Source organism: Myotis yumanensis, unplaced genomic scaffold (assembly GCF_028538775.1).
Source record: "Myotis yumanensis isolate MYYU_CA2020_CCGP unplaced genomic scaffold, mMyoYum1.0.hap1 SCAF_10, whole genome shotgun sequence".
Taxonomy (NCBI): domain Eukaryota; kingdom Metazoa; phylum Chordata; class Mammalia; order Chiroptera; family Vespertilionidae; genus Myotis; species Myotis yumanensis.
Genome location: NW_027223761.1, coordinates 54,985,818 through 55,000,344, shown reverse-complemented (window position 1 = coordinate 55,000,344; position 14,527 = coordinate 54,985,818). Strand labels below are relative to the sequence as shown.

Here is a 14,527-nt window from a genome sequence, read left to right as displayed (position 1 = left end):
CTCTGGTTTATCTCCTTCTCTGGGAAACAGCGGGCTAAAAACAGATGTGTGTTCATCTGCTAGAAATGGTTGTGTTTACCACCCATGGACTCTAGACTTCACCCCATGAAAAGGAATTTTTAAGTTTCCTTCCCTTATCAGAGGCCCTCAGAATGCTGATCCAGGTGGAGAAGGCATGCAGTAGGAACGATAAAAACCAGAGATGAGGCACACTGTTAGCTGCAGCCCTACGGTTGCTCCTGGATTAACAAGGAGGACTGTCAGTCTGCATTCCATAAAGTGCTCTGAAGGGTTTACCAATTAAGGCGACCAGACATGCTTCATTTCCCGGGACATACCTGGTGCACACCTGCTGTCTTAGCCTTTTTAGGAATAGAATTCCCCTTCAGTCAGTCTCAAAAGAATTCCACTCTAGATGATAAATTAAATGGCCACGCTACCAAGTATCCATGGAAATCAATTAATGGAGGCAATTTCCAGGCATCCTGGAACTGGTTCATGACAAGGACTAAGGTAAGGGCAGACATGAACAGTGAGACTCAGGCCAAGCAAGAAAGAAGGAGCAGGAGCTGTCCACTAGGCTCTCTGGCCCGGAGCTGACCACCCTCAGAAAGGAAGTGCTGAGCACAGCTATCAGAACTGCTCTGGACACCCTGGGTGGCTATCATTTACATGTTAGCACATGGCGGATAGAGCATCATTTCTCCAGTGCAGGCTTGTCATCCTCAAAAGTTCTGAACCGAAGACTCCTCTAGGTGTCAGAGAGGGGCCACTACCTTAAATATTGACCCAGGTGTCGCTGGGGGCTTGCCCTCTATGGGGCAGGTAGATGAGTCACACATAGTGAAGGGCATGATCCCCATGTCCCCACTTACTCTCCAGGGTGTTTTTTGTTTTTAAATCTATTTCCGGTCCAAAAAAAGTAATGAAAGAATATACATACAACTCTGCCGTAGACTGGCTTATGTTTCTTTACCTCTCTAGTCCTCCCCCCCCCCCCCCAATATATATATACACACACACATACACACACACATATACATACACACAAATATATACAATACAGTATTATTAACTGTATTGGGGGGAGGGACTACTTCCTTTATAAAGTTCAAAATTCCAAATCAAGTCTATGGAAAATACGTGCCTCAAATTCTGCCACCACCTTCTGATACTCAGCAACAAATGATTTTCAAGTTTCTTCTCTGCCGTTTCATCTAAACACTTTCAAATCTGGATACGAGGTTCTGGTTAAACCCAAAAGGCACTGACACCTGACAGCACTTTGAGCTCATTAGACTTTGTGCACCTTGACCCAAAGGCTGTTACAGCAATCCCCAGAATGTATTTATTAGAACACTAAATTGCTCATAAGGAGAAAACAAGGCTGTGGTGATCAAAGATGTTTATTGAAATGCAGATATTAAATCATTAACATGTCTCCAGTACAGGACTTCTTAGAGCTGTTCATGTGCAAACAAGCATGTGAATCCCTGATAAAGGGGGGCTACTGAGGGGCATCTCCCTCCTCCTTAGTGACGGTGCCCTCTTTATTTTTGGTAGAAAATATGGAGGGATGAGTGGTTAAGGCACACACTTTAGGAAACATTCTACTCATCTTACTGGGAATATATGCTTAGGGTGTATAATTAATACACGAATTATCTTAATATCATGAGTGCTTTTTTTATTTCAACTTCCATGATAGTTTGATACAATGCTTCCTTCTACTACCGCTGAAAAGATGGACACGTTGAATGATTTTACAGTCTTGAGGTACGCTGCCTGGAGCACGTGGTACAATTCTTTAGTGAAGTTACATCTACTTGAGCACTAAACATTGATGCTATTTTGGCTTTGTGCCACTGCCTCTCCTTGCTGAGGAAAGTTTAACCTTTGCACAAGAACGACATGAAGAAATCAACGTGTATTTATTGATTTTTAAAAAAAAAAATCAGTTCCGATCTAGGTGTTCAGTGAACACCTCTTTACACCAAGCAAAAGCAAAACCAAACAACCCCCTCAAATACCAGACAGAGATGGAGACCGCTCTTTTTCCTCAGGCTAGATTCTTGCTAGATTCCAAAGCAAATTGTACTCAGAAGATTCCTGGTGGCCCTGCGCCTCTTTGCTATGCATAGTATTTTTTTAAATCCTCATCCAAGGATATTTTTCCATTGATTTTTTAGAAAGAGTGGAAAAGAGAGGGAAAGACAGAGAAATATCGATGTGAGAGAAACACATTGATTGGTTGCCTCCTGCATGAGCCCTGACCAGGCCCAGGCCGGGGAGGAGCCTGCAACGAAGATACGTGCCCTTGACTGGAATTGAACCTGGGACCCTTTGGTCCACTGGCCGACTCTCTATCCACTGAGACAAACCGGCTAGGATGCTATGCATAGTATTTCTTATGAGGTTTAAAGAAAGCACTATGGTTGTACATTTCTTGAGTGCCTTAGCAGGATTTATCCTTCTGAAAAGTTCAAGAGACACACCAGCCAAGCCACCTGGGGGAGGTTTACGCATCAGTTATTGTATTTGGATGTCCCCACAAATAGTCAGAAGGCGGACTGAAGTTACCCGGGGAGCGAGAACAGCAAACATCTGCCTTGTGACCCATTTGTAATCCATTTAAAAAGAAGTGTTCAGGCTGAGAGGCAAAGAATGAAAACAGAAAATAAGTCAAACTCTTTCCTGTACCTACTGTGATTTTCTATTGATAAAACGTTCATAAAGGCACTTATTGGAGTGATGATCCTGATCCATTTTGCCTTCTCCCAATTGCCATTGTTGCTACTGTACTTGATTATATGTGCCGGCAGCTTAGAGTATTCCAGTAAAACAGGCCCTTTTAAAGCTAGTGGGAAAAAAAAAGTCATGTTGTTTTTTCTTATAGCACCTTCCAAATATTTTTACTATAAAATAAGTAAAGTACAAGAGAAAAGTGTCCAAATGACCCAAGCACGCAGCTCCCCGAAAGCACCCTGAAAAGTATGCGAAATAATTCTGATTAGGCCGTGTGACTGTGCCAGGCTCCAAACAAGTCCTCATTCTGCCGTGACATCTGCCGAGCAATGCGTCCATTGTTCTCTGGAATTTAATTCATTTTCAATTACTCCATCCAAATGATAAAACATGAGATGTGCTACACTCCAGGGGGAAAATGCAATGATTGTAGTGTGACCACAACTGTTCGCTGGGAAGCAACACAGACTGCTCGAATGAGGCCCCGATTCTTGTCTTCCGAAAAACAGCTAGTTCAAGAAATGTGAGTGAAATCCTGTTAAATCCTGGAAGTACTGGCATCAACCATCTAGCCTACTCTGGGGTGGGCCATATGCAAAGTCTTCCCCAAACGTAGAGCAACAATCTTTGGAAGAGGAACTATTTCAAAACTAAAAACACCTTGGGTACTGACTGACTGTAAGATATAATTTAATGTGTACTAACATCGTCAACAAATTATTTTACTGATCAAGGACTACTGCGCAGATGCTCCAAATCCAAAATATGGGAACTGCCTGTCTCAGACGTGCTCTGAAAGGTACCACACGTTGTACGCAGCAGGGAACACTGCCATCTGGAAACATTAGTGATTAGGAGTTTAAAGAACAAACAAAACAAAAATAAGATGACTCTCAGGGGAAAATACACACTATACACACATTAGAAATTATATCTCCTGTATGCCACACATTTAATATAAACCTTTGCAACAAGTTCAGATGGAACAAAAATCAAAGTTCTCAAACAGTGAAAGATTAACTTAATCGCTAAAGAGTCCCCATTGCCCCAAACATCAGTATGCTTTTTATTTCTATGCAAAAGTAGGCTTTCCAACTGCTCAAATGATATGACATGATACACAAGCCAATTTTCAAATCATGATGCCAGTCATCTTGCGATTTTAAAAAATGGTGTAAAAGATATTATGACACATTACACACACACACACACACACACACACACACACCAATGACAACATGTGGCCTCTCCTAAAATAAGGACATGAAGACCTTTAAGCGCCGCAAGAAGGATGAACGTGTCACCCCTCCCTGCAATCCAGGTAGTTTCCTTTAATCCAATAGCAAATCTGGGCGTACTTGAGAGGCGTGATCCTCACAGCGACGTTGAAATCCTGTGGAGACCCATTCATGTCTACCCACTGGTGCCCTGAAAAGATGCCAATGATTTTTCGCTCCCACTTCTGCTGCGGTCTCTTCCACATCCTCACATAGACCCCTGACCCACTGGCCCCGGGCTGGGCGTCACACTGCTGGTAGAGCAGGTCATAGGTCTCATCTTTGACGTCGCAGAAGCGGTACACCAAGTTGCCCAGTCGGTCATTGTCATAACCAGAGAAGTGGATTCGGCCCCCCGGCAGCTGCTTGGCGGGAGGGCTCACCCCGATCTTCATGAACTTTCTCTTGTGGAGTTTTTTGAGTTCCAGGAGAGCATAGTCATAATCCATGCCAATGTCGTTGGCATTGCCCTTGATCCAACCTTTGGGCACATGGGTGCGTTTCACTCGGATCCATTGAAATTTCATCTTCTCGGGCACCGCTGCGCTAGAGTTCTTGGCCCCTCGACCATCTTTAACCTTGGGCTTCAGGAAGCCCACGCGGAGTTTCTGGGTTCCTTTCACGTAGGTTTTGCCATCGTGTATGCAGTGGGCAGCCGTGAGGACGTGCTTCTCCGACACCAGGGTGCCTGTGCAGCCTGTGGATAGCTTCACCGATGTCGAGAAGGGGTAGTTGAGCAGGAAGTCCTTCCCAAAAATGCTGAACCTGCTGTCGTAGCCGTAAATCTGCCGCTTCCTCCGGGACTTGCCCGAAGACTCGCCGCCACCACTGCTGAGGACGTAAATGCCCACCTGGGTCTCTGTGCGGCTGCCGTTGGCATAGAGCGTTTCATAAGACAGGTACTGCTTGACCTCTTCGTAAGTGGGCAGTGGGGTTCCCTTATGACACTGGGGTCCACATGAGGAGGACACTTCCAATTTGGCTTCGGCCCCGAAGTCTGGCTTGGCTAAGTGGAGAGTGGACTGGGGCAAGATGACGGGGAGGCGGTAAGCAGGCCAGGTGGGTTTCCAGTGGGCTCCGGAGGGGCTCACCTGCCCGACAGCACAGAGAAGGAGGAGGAGCACGAGGAGGAGGAGGAGCCCTGGAATCCCCGCCATGCTGAGCACCACTCTCTGTGGGAACAAAGACAAGCGGGTCAGGAGGGCAAGGGGCCAAGTGCCTGTCATTGTTTCATATATATGTGTGTAGACTTCAGAGAGAAAGGGAGAGGGAGCAACAGAGAGAGAATCATTGATTAGCTGCCTTCTGCATGCTGCCCCACTGGGGATCGAGCCCACAACCGGGGCGTGTGCCCTAACCGGGAATCAAACTGAGATCTCCTAGTTCAGCGGTCGACACTCAACCACTGAGCCTTGCCAGCTGGACTGTCATTGTTTCTAAGTCTGCAAACCCTCCACAGGAATCAGAGTGTGGAGAGGAATCCTGAGATGATGGTTTCACTACAATGCAAGGGCTTGGCCTTGGAACACTCCCATGGCCTGGTGTCCAAAACCAAGTCGGGTGCTCATTCCCTTCTATGTTGAAGATGCCCCTGAGGACGGCCCACTGCAGGGCAGTGTGCGTAGGGTCATCAATCCCCAGATGAACTGATGGACCAGCCTCAATTTCCGGGTAATTTTGAACCTTCTTTGTGCTTCAGACTTAACCTTCGTGCCTTTCTTTCCTCTCATTCTCATTAGAGCATGAACTTGGAGCATCTACAGAACAACTTGCTCACGCAGAGAGTAAATTTAAATTCCTCAGCTTGCTGAGTGACACGGCAGGAGAGATAGCTCCACAGTGTTATTCGTATTGGGACCCCCATTGCCTCTAAACACTGGGTGCATTTCGAAGGATAAAAGACTTTTGCGTTTTTTTGTGTGTTTCTTCGTTTTTTTGCTTTGAATTTAGAACAACCTTAACTATTATAAATTTAGTGCCAGAGTAGTCAGGCCTCTAACATATAAAATATTTCTTCTTCCTATAGGTTTTGTCTTATACCAGCAGGACTTTAGTCAAAGGTTGATCGCATCATGACTGTCACTGTTGGTTACTTTTTCAGGCCTTTGTATCTACGGTCCCAGCTAGTCTAAATGCCTTGAATTTGGGCCTATGCTAGCACTTGACACCGATTTACAGTGGGGCCTTGACTTACAAGTGTCCCAACTAACGAGTTTTTTGAGATACCAGCTGTCTCTTGGCCGATTTTTTGCATTGAGTTGACAAGAGTAATTTGAGTTAACGAGCTCCTTAATGAGCTCGGTCTCTGAACGAATTAAACTCGTAAGTCAAGGCCCCACTGATTTATTTACTGTGTGCATGAAAGACTGAGCGAATGATTGGCCTGGCTCAAAAAAAATCCTGTTTTTGAATGATACCTGCTGAGCGCTAATGACAGAGATGTATGAGGGTGATGTGGTAGCTCAGAGAAAGGCCATGAAGTCAGCTATGGGAGTAAGAAGAACAGGGGAGGGGTTCCAGAGGAGGTGAGGCTGGAGATGGGTGCTGAAGCCGAACAGAAGTTAGATCACAGAAGACAGAGTGAAGGGGCCTTTTAGAGGAAGCAACAGTCTGAGGACAAGGAGCCCTGCGACAGGGCACGTCGTTTCAGGAATCATGCTTAGCTCCGCAAGGGTGGAACAGAGAAGTGACAGAGGCAACAGGCAAGAGCTGGATTGTGAAGGGCTGAGTCTAGGAGATGAAGGAGTTTGGATTTCATCCTGAAAGGTATGTTTAAAGCCTGAGATCAATCACCCCACAAGAAAACAACAAGAAAAAGAAGATGGGAAGTAGAACTTTCCCAGATGTCGAAGCATCAGTCGGTTTTGAATGGCTCTGAACCTTCTATTCACGGGAAGCTAACAGGTGAGGTGATTCATTCATGCTCAGACATCCCAAAACTAGGACAAGGAGGGGTTACGTCTCAAGAGGCTAGTGGAATGTAGCAGGAGTCAGAAGGAAACTGTTCCATTATTCTCACCCTCTCCCTCTTTGGAAGTACAGACCCATTTGCAATTTTGGGGTGCCACGAAGCTAGCTGATCTAGTCCAGCTGAGCATGCCAGTCCATACCCCCATTATCCACACACTGTATTTCTAAAAATGTGGGTGCCCCACCCACCTCTGGGATCCTTGTGCTTGTATTTCTCTCATCTGCTACACTGGATGGTTGGGCATCATCCGGTGTACCAGAAGGTTGCCAGTTTGATTCCTGGTCAGGGCATGTGCCCCCGGGTTGTGGGCTCCATCCCAGGTGGGGGTGTGCTTGTCTGATCCTACTTCTGTCAGGGAGGACAGGGATGGGAAAGGCAGGCAGGAGGTCCTGGAAAGCCAATTCCTTGGGGCTTCCTGATTCCTTGAAACTGCTTCTCTCCATTTTTTCAAATAGGAAGGATCCATGGGTCCTTTTGTGTGCAGGAACTACATCTGATTATTTCTCTAAATCCTTTAAATCATGGGGTGCAAATGCACAAATAACTGAAAGTTCTTTAACCAAAGAACTAGGTGCATATATGCATAGCCCATGGACACAGACAATAGTGAGGTGAAGGCCTGGGGTGGGGTGGAGGTTGGGCGGAGGGGGGAGTAGGGGGAATATGGCAGACATCTGTATTACTGACAATAAAAAATAAACTAAAAAAAAAAGATGAAAGTTCCAAGTAGACAAGGGAGGGGATGCTAAGGCTAGTACAGGACAACTTTATGGGTGGGGTAGATGAGGTGAGGATGACCATGTAGGAGACTTCGGGGGATGGCTCTGTACCTGATTGCTCCCATCTCCTGGGCGAGGACCCAGCTCTTGGACATATCTAGGGCTTGGACAGCCTTTTCTCTATGTAAGTTGCTGTCTAGGTGACTAAGTACCCCCACACTGGAATCCCTGCCAAGTGTGATATGTACTAGGAGGAATCATGTACCTCCCACGAGGCTGTATCTTGGGTCCCGAGACACCACCCCCTCCTTCCTTCAACTAATGTGGAGAACGTTAATGCCGGCTAACGTTGAGCAGCAGATGTGGTAGGCCAAGTGTTACTTCAGCTAGTCTTAAGAAAGAAAACACAGACTCCAGACAGAGGTGCAAGCTGCCAAGTATTCCTGTTTTCAAAATGTAATTTTTAGGGGAGAGAGAGAAAGGAGGAGATGAGATCTTACTATGCTATGTATTACCCTAAGTTGTCAATAATATTTTTGGTGTGCATGATGAACAAAACAGTGCTCATAAAATATGCTCATATTATTATCTAGATCATGAATCTTCAAGCCCCACACCTGAAATTTGCATGTTAACTGGATGCTGGGAATAGAGAGTTTGAATTATCTACTGCAGCAGAATCGCTCCAGTGGCGTTTGCCTTTAGCTTCATCCATTTGTCCAAACACTGAAATAGTCCTTTGGCAAGGGTATCAGGGAGGGGAACAGTAAGAAAGAGTCTGGAACTAGGATCCATCTAGGAGCCTTGCATTCATGAATTAACCCCCTCTCAGGCAAAATTAACTCTAATTTCATTTTTCCAAGTGCTTTGCCTATAGTAAACCCGTTTAAAAAATACTTTGCCCTGGCTGGTGTGGCTCAGTTGATTGGGCATCATCCAGTGCACAGAAGGTTGCTGCTTTGATTCCTGGTCAGGGCATGTGTCCCTAGGTTATGGGCCCCATTCTCAGTGCAGGTGTGTGCAGGAGGCAGCCTATCAATTTATTGCTCTCACATCAATGTTTCTCTCTCTCTCCCTCTCCCTTCCTCTCTCTCTAAAAACCAATACAAATTTTAAAGAAAAAGACTTTCAAAGACCATGAAGCATGAGCATGCCTCTCTTTGTTGTTGATTTTTCAAAGTCTGTCTTTCAAAAAAGAAACAATGTTTTTACAAGTCAGTTCATGAGAGTTAGTGGATATGGAGAAATTAGAACAAGACTTTTCCTGAGTGTGAGCGCTGGGCAGTTAGCTAGGCCCTCTCACTAGCCACAGCTTCACTCCAGCCTCTTTGCATAGGATCAAATTTATTCTTCAGCAAAATGATGGATGACTAAGCCAAGAACGTCTAGGATAACTTACAAATCACTTACAAATCAGTGCTGCTAGAGAGGGCTAAAGAGTGTACCAAAGAATATTACTATTCTAGACAGAGTATTATCTAATGAGTATTAGATAATATTACCAATTCAGAGTCCTTACAAGTTAAATTCTGGGCATTCAGCCAGTTAAGGAGTCTGCCATCTATAAGAACTGCAAAACCACAGGGCAAGGTGAAGTTCTAATCCCTTAGAAATAAACTTTTTCAATACCTCAAAAACCAGGGATTCTATTAGTTTGAAATATTGTTTACAAGTTCCCTATATTGTTACTTAAATCTATTAATTAACTTGTGGGGTACAACCTTGTTCTGACATTTCCTACCTTTTCAAAATATATATATTTCAGAGAGGAAGGGAGAAGGAGAGATAGAAACATCAATGATGAGAGAGAATCATTGATTGTCTGTATCCTGCAGGCCCCACACTGGGGACTGAGCCCACAACCCGGGCATGTGCCCTGACTGGGAATCAAACCATGACCTCCTGGTTCATGCTCAACCACTGAGCCATGCCGGTTAGACTGACATTTTCTATCTTGATTAAAGTTTCTATGTAACTCTAAAAGCTATAAAACTGCATTTAAAAAAAAATTAATTCAGATTTAGAAATTAATGCAGCTCAAATTATTCTGCATTGAATCATTAAAAAACAAACAAACAAAACATAACAAAAAATACCTGATCAGAAATTGGGAAATAAAGTTATGTGCACTCAGGTCCCCAGATGGGTTTAAAACTGACATCATATTGAAGTTCTAACTTCAGAAATTGTCCACTCCTTTACCTAATGTGTGTTTAGGGTGGCTTAAAATTGTTATGAATACCAGGTGATCTCTTTCTCTCTCTCTTTTAAAGAATAGTTATTGATTTTTAGAGAGGAAGGGAAAAGAGAGAAACATTGAACAGCTGTCTCCTGCACACACTCGCCCTCCCCCCACTGGGGATTGAGCCCACAACCTGGGCATGTGCCCTGACCAGGAATCCAACCAGCAACCTCTCTGTGCACAGGACGATGCCCAGCCACACTGGCCAGGGCACCAGTTGATCTCTTTAGTCTTCTCAGTGCTGGTCTTTTCAGGCCTAGGAGTCTCTAATTTTATAATTTTCTAGGGTCACAAAAGTCCAGGGCAGGCACTATGCTGTTCACAGATAGCATCTGTGCAGCCAGCCACAGCTCAGGCAGGGGCTTTCCTTTAGGAAACTCTGGAGGGTGGGGCATTGGGGAAAAGAAAAAGGAAACTTTACCATGTTAATCCCTTGCTTATCTGGGTGACAAGATTTCCCTGATCAGTCATCAAAGAAAGCAAAGGCCTCCAGCAGAGGGCGGCTTTCAAGAATGGAAGGAAAGATGTCTGGGTGTGAATGCTCTCAGGAGAGTGGGAACTGACCTGCTGCTTGCTCCCCGAGGTCCTCACACCTTCCCCTGGCCCCTTCCCCATTAATCACACATCAAGGAGAACGGTGATGCTTTAAAATCAGGTAGGTGGCTTTGCATTAATTTCTCGACTCACCTGATTATAGAATAATTCCCCAGGAGACAAATAATCATTGTTTCCATTTTTATCAGCTCTAGGTAAGCCTGTGCCATGCCCAGTTATTTAAATAGAAACACTCTAGAATGTAAACAGATGTAATAAAAACATTCATAAGCTCACAGCTGGAAAGGTAACTAAATGGGTTACATAACTTTAAGCTCTCCCTTTACGTATGAATCACCTTACCCTTACAGAACTGTCTGGAAAATGCACACCTTGAACAAGGAATGAAGATGTCCAAGTCTTACCTGATTGTATCTAAATCTGGATGAAGAAAATTTAGGTCTACAACATTTCCTTTTTAAGAATAAGCCTTTGTACAGGATAAGAATCCCTCATACACATATTTATCTTTTAAAGTTCTCGGCTAAGTATGTTCGTGCATCGCTTCACCCAAATGGCAAAGCAGAATGGAAAATTGAGGTAGGCAAATATTTTCTCACCACGCTTGGTAATAGAGAAACTGTTTTCCTTTCCCAACTCTGTATACTGACTCACAAGCGGATTACACAGTTCCCGCTCCATCACTCACTGTGAGCCACTGTCCCGCTGCCCACTGTCGAAACAGACGCATACCTCATGAGGACGCGGCCACTTCAGGAGCTCACTACTAACTTTACAGTGAGGGAACAACTCGCATTATCAGATGTGCAAACAACACTCATCCCCTTGGAGACTGGGCCCAAGACTGCTCTCTTCTAGTTCTGCACCTTAGACTTCAAAACTGCAGCAACACAGGCCTCCTCCAGAGGGCACGTGTTTGGGAGAAAGCTACAACTCCTATAGCAAGTAAGTGCTGGGAGGGAAAATCTACTCCGGAGGACAACGTGTAAACTATTGCTCAACGGATGAACTCCTGTGACTACTATACACAGTCATGACACAAAGAAACAGTGGGAAAGTTGGTGAAGATAGAGGTTTTGGACACCAGTTGGAAGCATGAACAAAGGGTTTTCCATGGAATCTGTGGCCAGGGACACTGAACAGTGAAACCAGACTAATTCCTAAAGCAAATACCTAAAAATGAACAAAGCTCTGTAGCCAGGCTTGCTCTCATTTTCCAAAGTCCCCGAATCTGTTAAAGGAAAACAGACCTGCTCGCATAATGGCTTAAGAATTACAGTCCCGTACAGGAAAGAAATGCAGGGCATTTACAAGTGCAGCCACCCTAAACATAATCTTGTGGGCAATAGAAGCTTAACTTCTCTATCAGATTTTAGGCAAAATGAACTACCCCAGTGACCGGGGACAAACCTGGCAGCAGTACAAGAACAGAGTGTATAAAACTGTCAATGGTGAATCCATGAGAAACAAATCCACCCTCCCCACCCCAAGTCAGTGGGAGTTACGCCTGAATAATGCCTGGTGAATTGAATCCTAAGGGATCTATGAGAAGAAACATGGAGGAGAACCTGAGACTCTGAAACAAGGCAGAGCGGGCCCAGCAATGTTCCCAGACCCACTAATGGCCTCCTTGGCATTTATGCTGCGGACGGAAAAATGCGCCCACCATTCACCATCTACCTGAATAAGTTGTCGGTGTTACAGAATGAGATCCATATTAGTTACCTTGGAAGAATGCTTCCTTTGCAGTTCAGGCACAGGAAGGGATGAAAAACGTACCTCTTGACTTTATATGAGACAAGCACAAGAGAAACAATGTATTGAAATGCAGATGGTGTGCATATGATCACCAACACTTCCACAAGTAGAGAGAAGGGCTTTCTGTGGCATTTCCCAAGTGCCTCCTCCCCACTCCCCCTCCTATGCACTCCTGCCTAACAGAGACGTCTTGCGAGACAGCGGTAAGTCTATTTTGAATGCCCTTATGCACAAATAGGACCCTGGAGCAAGTGAAATAAATATCCTGATATTAAGTTAGCATTCGGCTTTTGGCCACAGCTGCCTTCAGACTATGAATTTAACTCCTTCTCACACCACCAGATTCTCACTTTGGCCTATCTGATCCTAAAAAGTGCTTGGGGGGACCCCCTCAAGTTCAATTTCAGGAGCTGAGAGAAGTCAGCCCCATGCCAACACTAACCGGGAGCTTTCCACCCCCTACGGGCTGTTTCTGAAATCTCCTGGGTGTCGCCCAAAGGGCAATAAAACAAATAGGATTTTTATCAGCTCTTTTCTGGTGAAAGCAAACCAAATTTGTACTCTGACGGGGAGTGGCGGTTTTCCTGCACCTACACAGTTCTCCCTCCTCTTTTAAGACACTTTTAAAACTTTTTTTTCAAACTTTTATTCCTAAGTTACCTCGTGATGGAGGACCACAGGCGGAAGAAGTCTTGGCTTTCAACAACTAGTTCACAGACACTAGTTTCTTAGGGAAGCACAGGTCCTTCACTAAGGCTCCGGAGGAACGGTCCTAGTCCCCAGCCCGTGTCCACTGCCCTGTCCTTGCTCAGCAAGGTGCGTTCACAACCACGTGCCCAGGGTTAAACTTTAATGTTCAGATCTTGGTGGAACATACACACGCAAAACTCAAGGCGAACAAGTAGTGGCGGTTGTGGTGTGTGTAGGAGGTGGGGTGTTGCCCCCCGGGGGAGAGCTTGCCCAGAGCCGGCTCTCTCCACTCCCACTCCCACCGGGCATCCCAGACAGCAGTGTCTTCCGAACTTTCTTTCCCCGCCCGCTTCCCGGGTGACAGTGGGTGAATCCAAGTGCCCAGCAGCGCCCGAGCCTCCGCGGACTTCTTCCTGCCGCGGACTCCAGCCCCCCAGCCCCCCTGACCCGAGGGCGTCCCGGGCCAAGTCCTCCGTGCGCCCTGCAGACACCCCACCCCGTGCGCACCGGCCCATTGTCCCGCTCCTCCCGCGCCCCGCCGCCCCGCGTCCCGGAGGGCGCCCGGGCCGCGCCCGCACTCACCCGCGCCGAGCTGCCCGCCGCGCCCGGGGTTCCTGCGCCGCTCAGACAGGTGTGGGCGCCGGGAGGGCGCGCTCCGCTCCCATGCCTGCCCCGCGGCGCGACCGAGTGCGAGCGGGCAGGCGGACGAGCGAGCAGCGCGGGCAGCGGGCGGGTCCGCCCCCCACGCCTCCCGGGGCCCGCCCGCCCCGCCTCCGCCTTCGGGGAAGCCGCGCGCCCGCCACCCGCCCCACCCCCCGCGCGCCGACCGCGCCCCTCCCCTCGCCGCCCGACCAGGGCCGGAGCCGGGCGCGCGGCCCCGGGCAGGTGGGTCCCGGCGGCGCGGCGGCCAGCGCCCGTCCCGGCCTCTCCGCGCCCTGCCCAGGACCCTTGCGCCTTCACCCTTCCAACACCGCTCACCCCCGGGGCGGGGGGCTGGAGTGCGCTGCCTACTCGCAAAACTCATTACCCCTTCTCCCCGCAAATCCACCGAGCTGGGGACCTGGATCACACCTGGCGCACAAGGAAGCCCCTCTGCCGATGTGAAGAATTGGCGAAAAGCCGTGCGCTCCCCACCCCACAAGCACCTTTGAGAGATTTTAGGTGACGACCAAGTTCCTCCCAGCTTCGCCCCGTTTCTCAGGTGCCTGCAAGGAACGGAACCCCGCATTCTGGTGACGCGCCCACCAATGCTTTGCCTCCCCTACAGCACCCAGTGTGGTGCGTGGGGACCTGAGCGCGCACAGCAGGGGCAACTTAAGATGCTAGTTGGTGAGCCCGCGGGCTCAGCTCTTTGTCGCTGCACCGGCTGGTGGAGCCACCTCCTCGCACAGTGGGCCGGCTTCCCAAAGTCACTCCAAGTGGCCCACAATTCAGTCTTCCTCTAACCAGGTGGGTGACTGTGCCCTTTAAGAACCTAGTGGTAGAGCCTTCCTGTTCTCTCCCAAATACATCAGAATTTTATTTAAATGGCCATTTACTGAGCGCCTCTCTGAACCAGCTTCACATATAA

At 47.2% G+C, this 14,527-nt stretch overlaps 1 protein-coding gene across 2 annotated transcripts; it reads right to left on the bottom strand.

The window, feature by feature from the left end:
- Positions 1-1,388: 1,388 nt before the first annotated feature.
- On the bottom strand, positions 1,389-13,639 carry PRSS23 (serine protease 23). 2 transcript variants are annotated; one of them, XM_070425816.1, is made up of 2 exons: positions 13,540-13,639; positions 1,389-5,194 (listed from the first exon to the last, which is right to left on the bottom strand). In XM_070425816.1, exon 2 carries the CDS (start codon positions 5,177-5,179, stop codon positions 4,046-4,048), a length of 1,134 nt encoding a protein of 377 aa, XP_070281917.1. In that variant the 5' UTR covers positions 5,180-5,194; positions 13,540-13,639; the 3' UTR covers positions 1,389-4,045. The 2 variants fall into 2 exon arrangements, with proteins under 2 accessions (XP_070281917.1, XP_070281918.1); XM_070425817.1 differs by lacking the exon at positions 13,540-13,639 and adding an exon at positions 12,235-12,254.
- Between the last annotated feature and the right edge of the window lie 888 nt (positions 13,640-14,527).

What these genes read in the sequence shown, in the direction of transcription:
- PRSS23 (XM_070425816.1), bottom strand. Translation starts at nt 5,179, where the DNA reads ATGGCGGGGATTCCAGGGCTCCTCCTCCTCCTCGTGCTCCTCCTCCTT.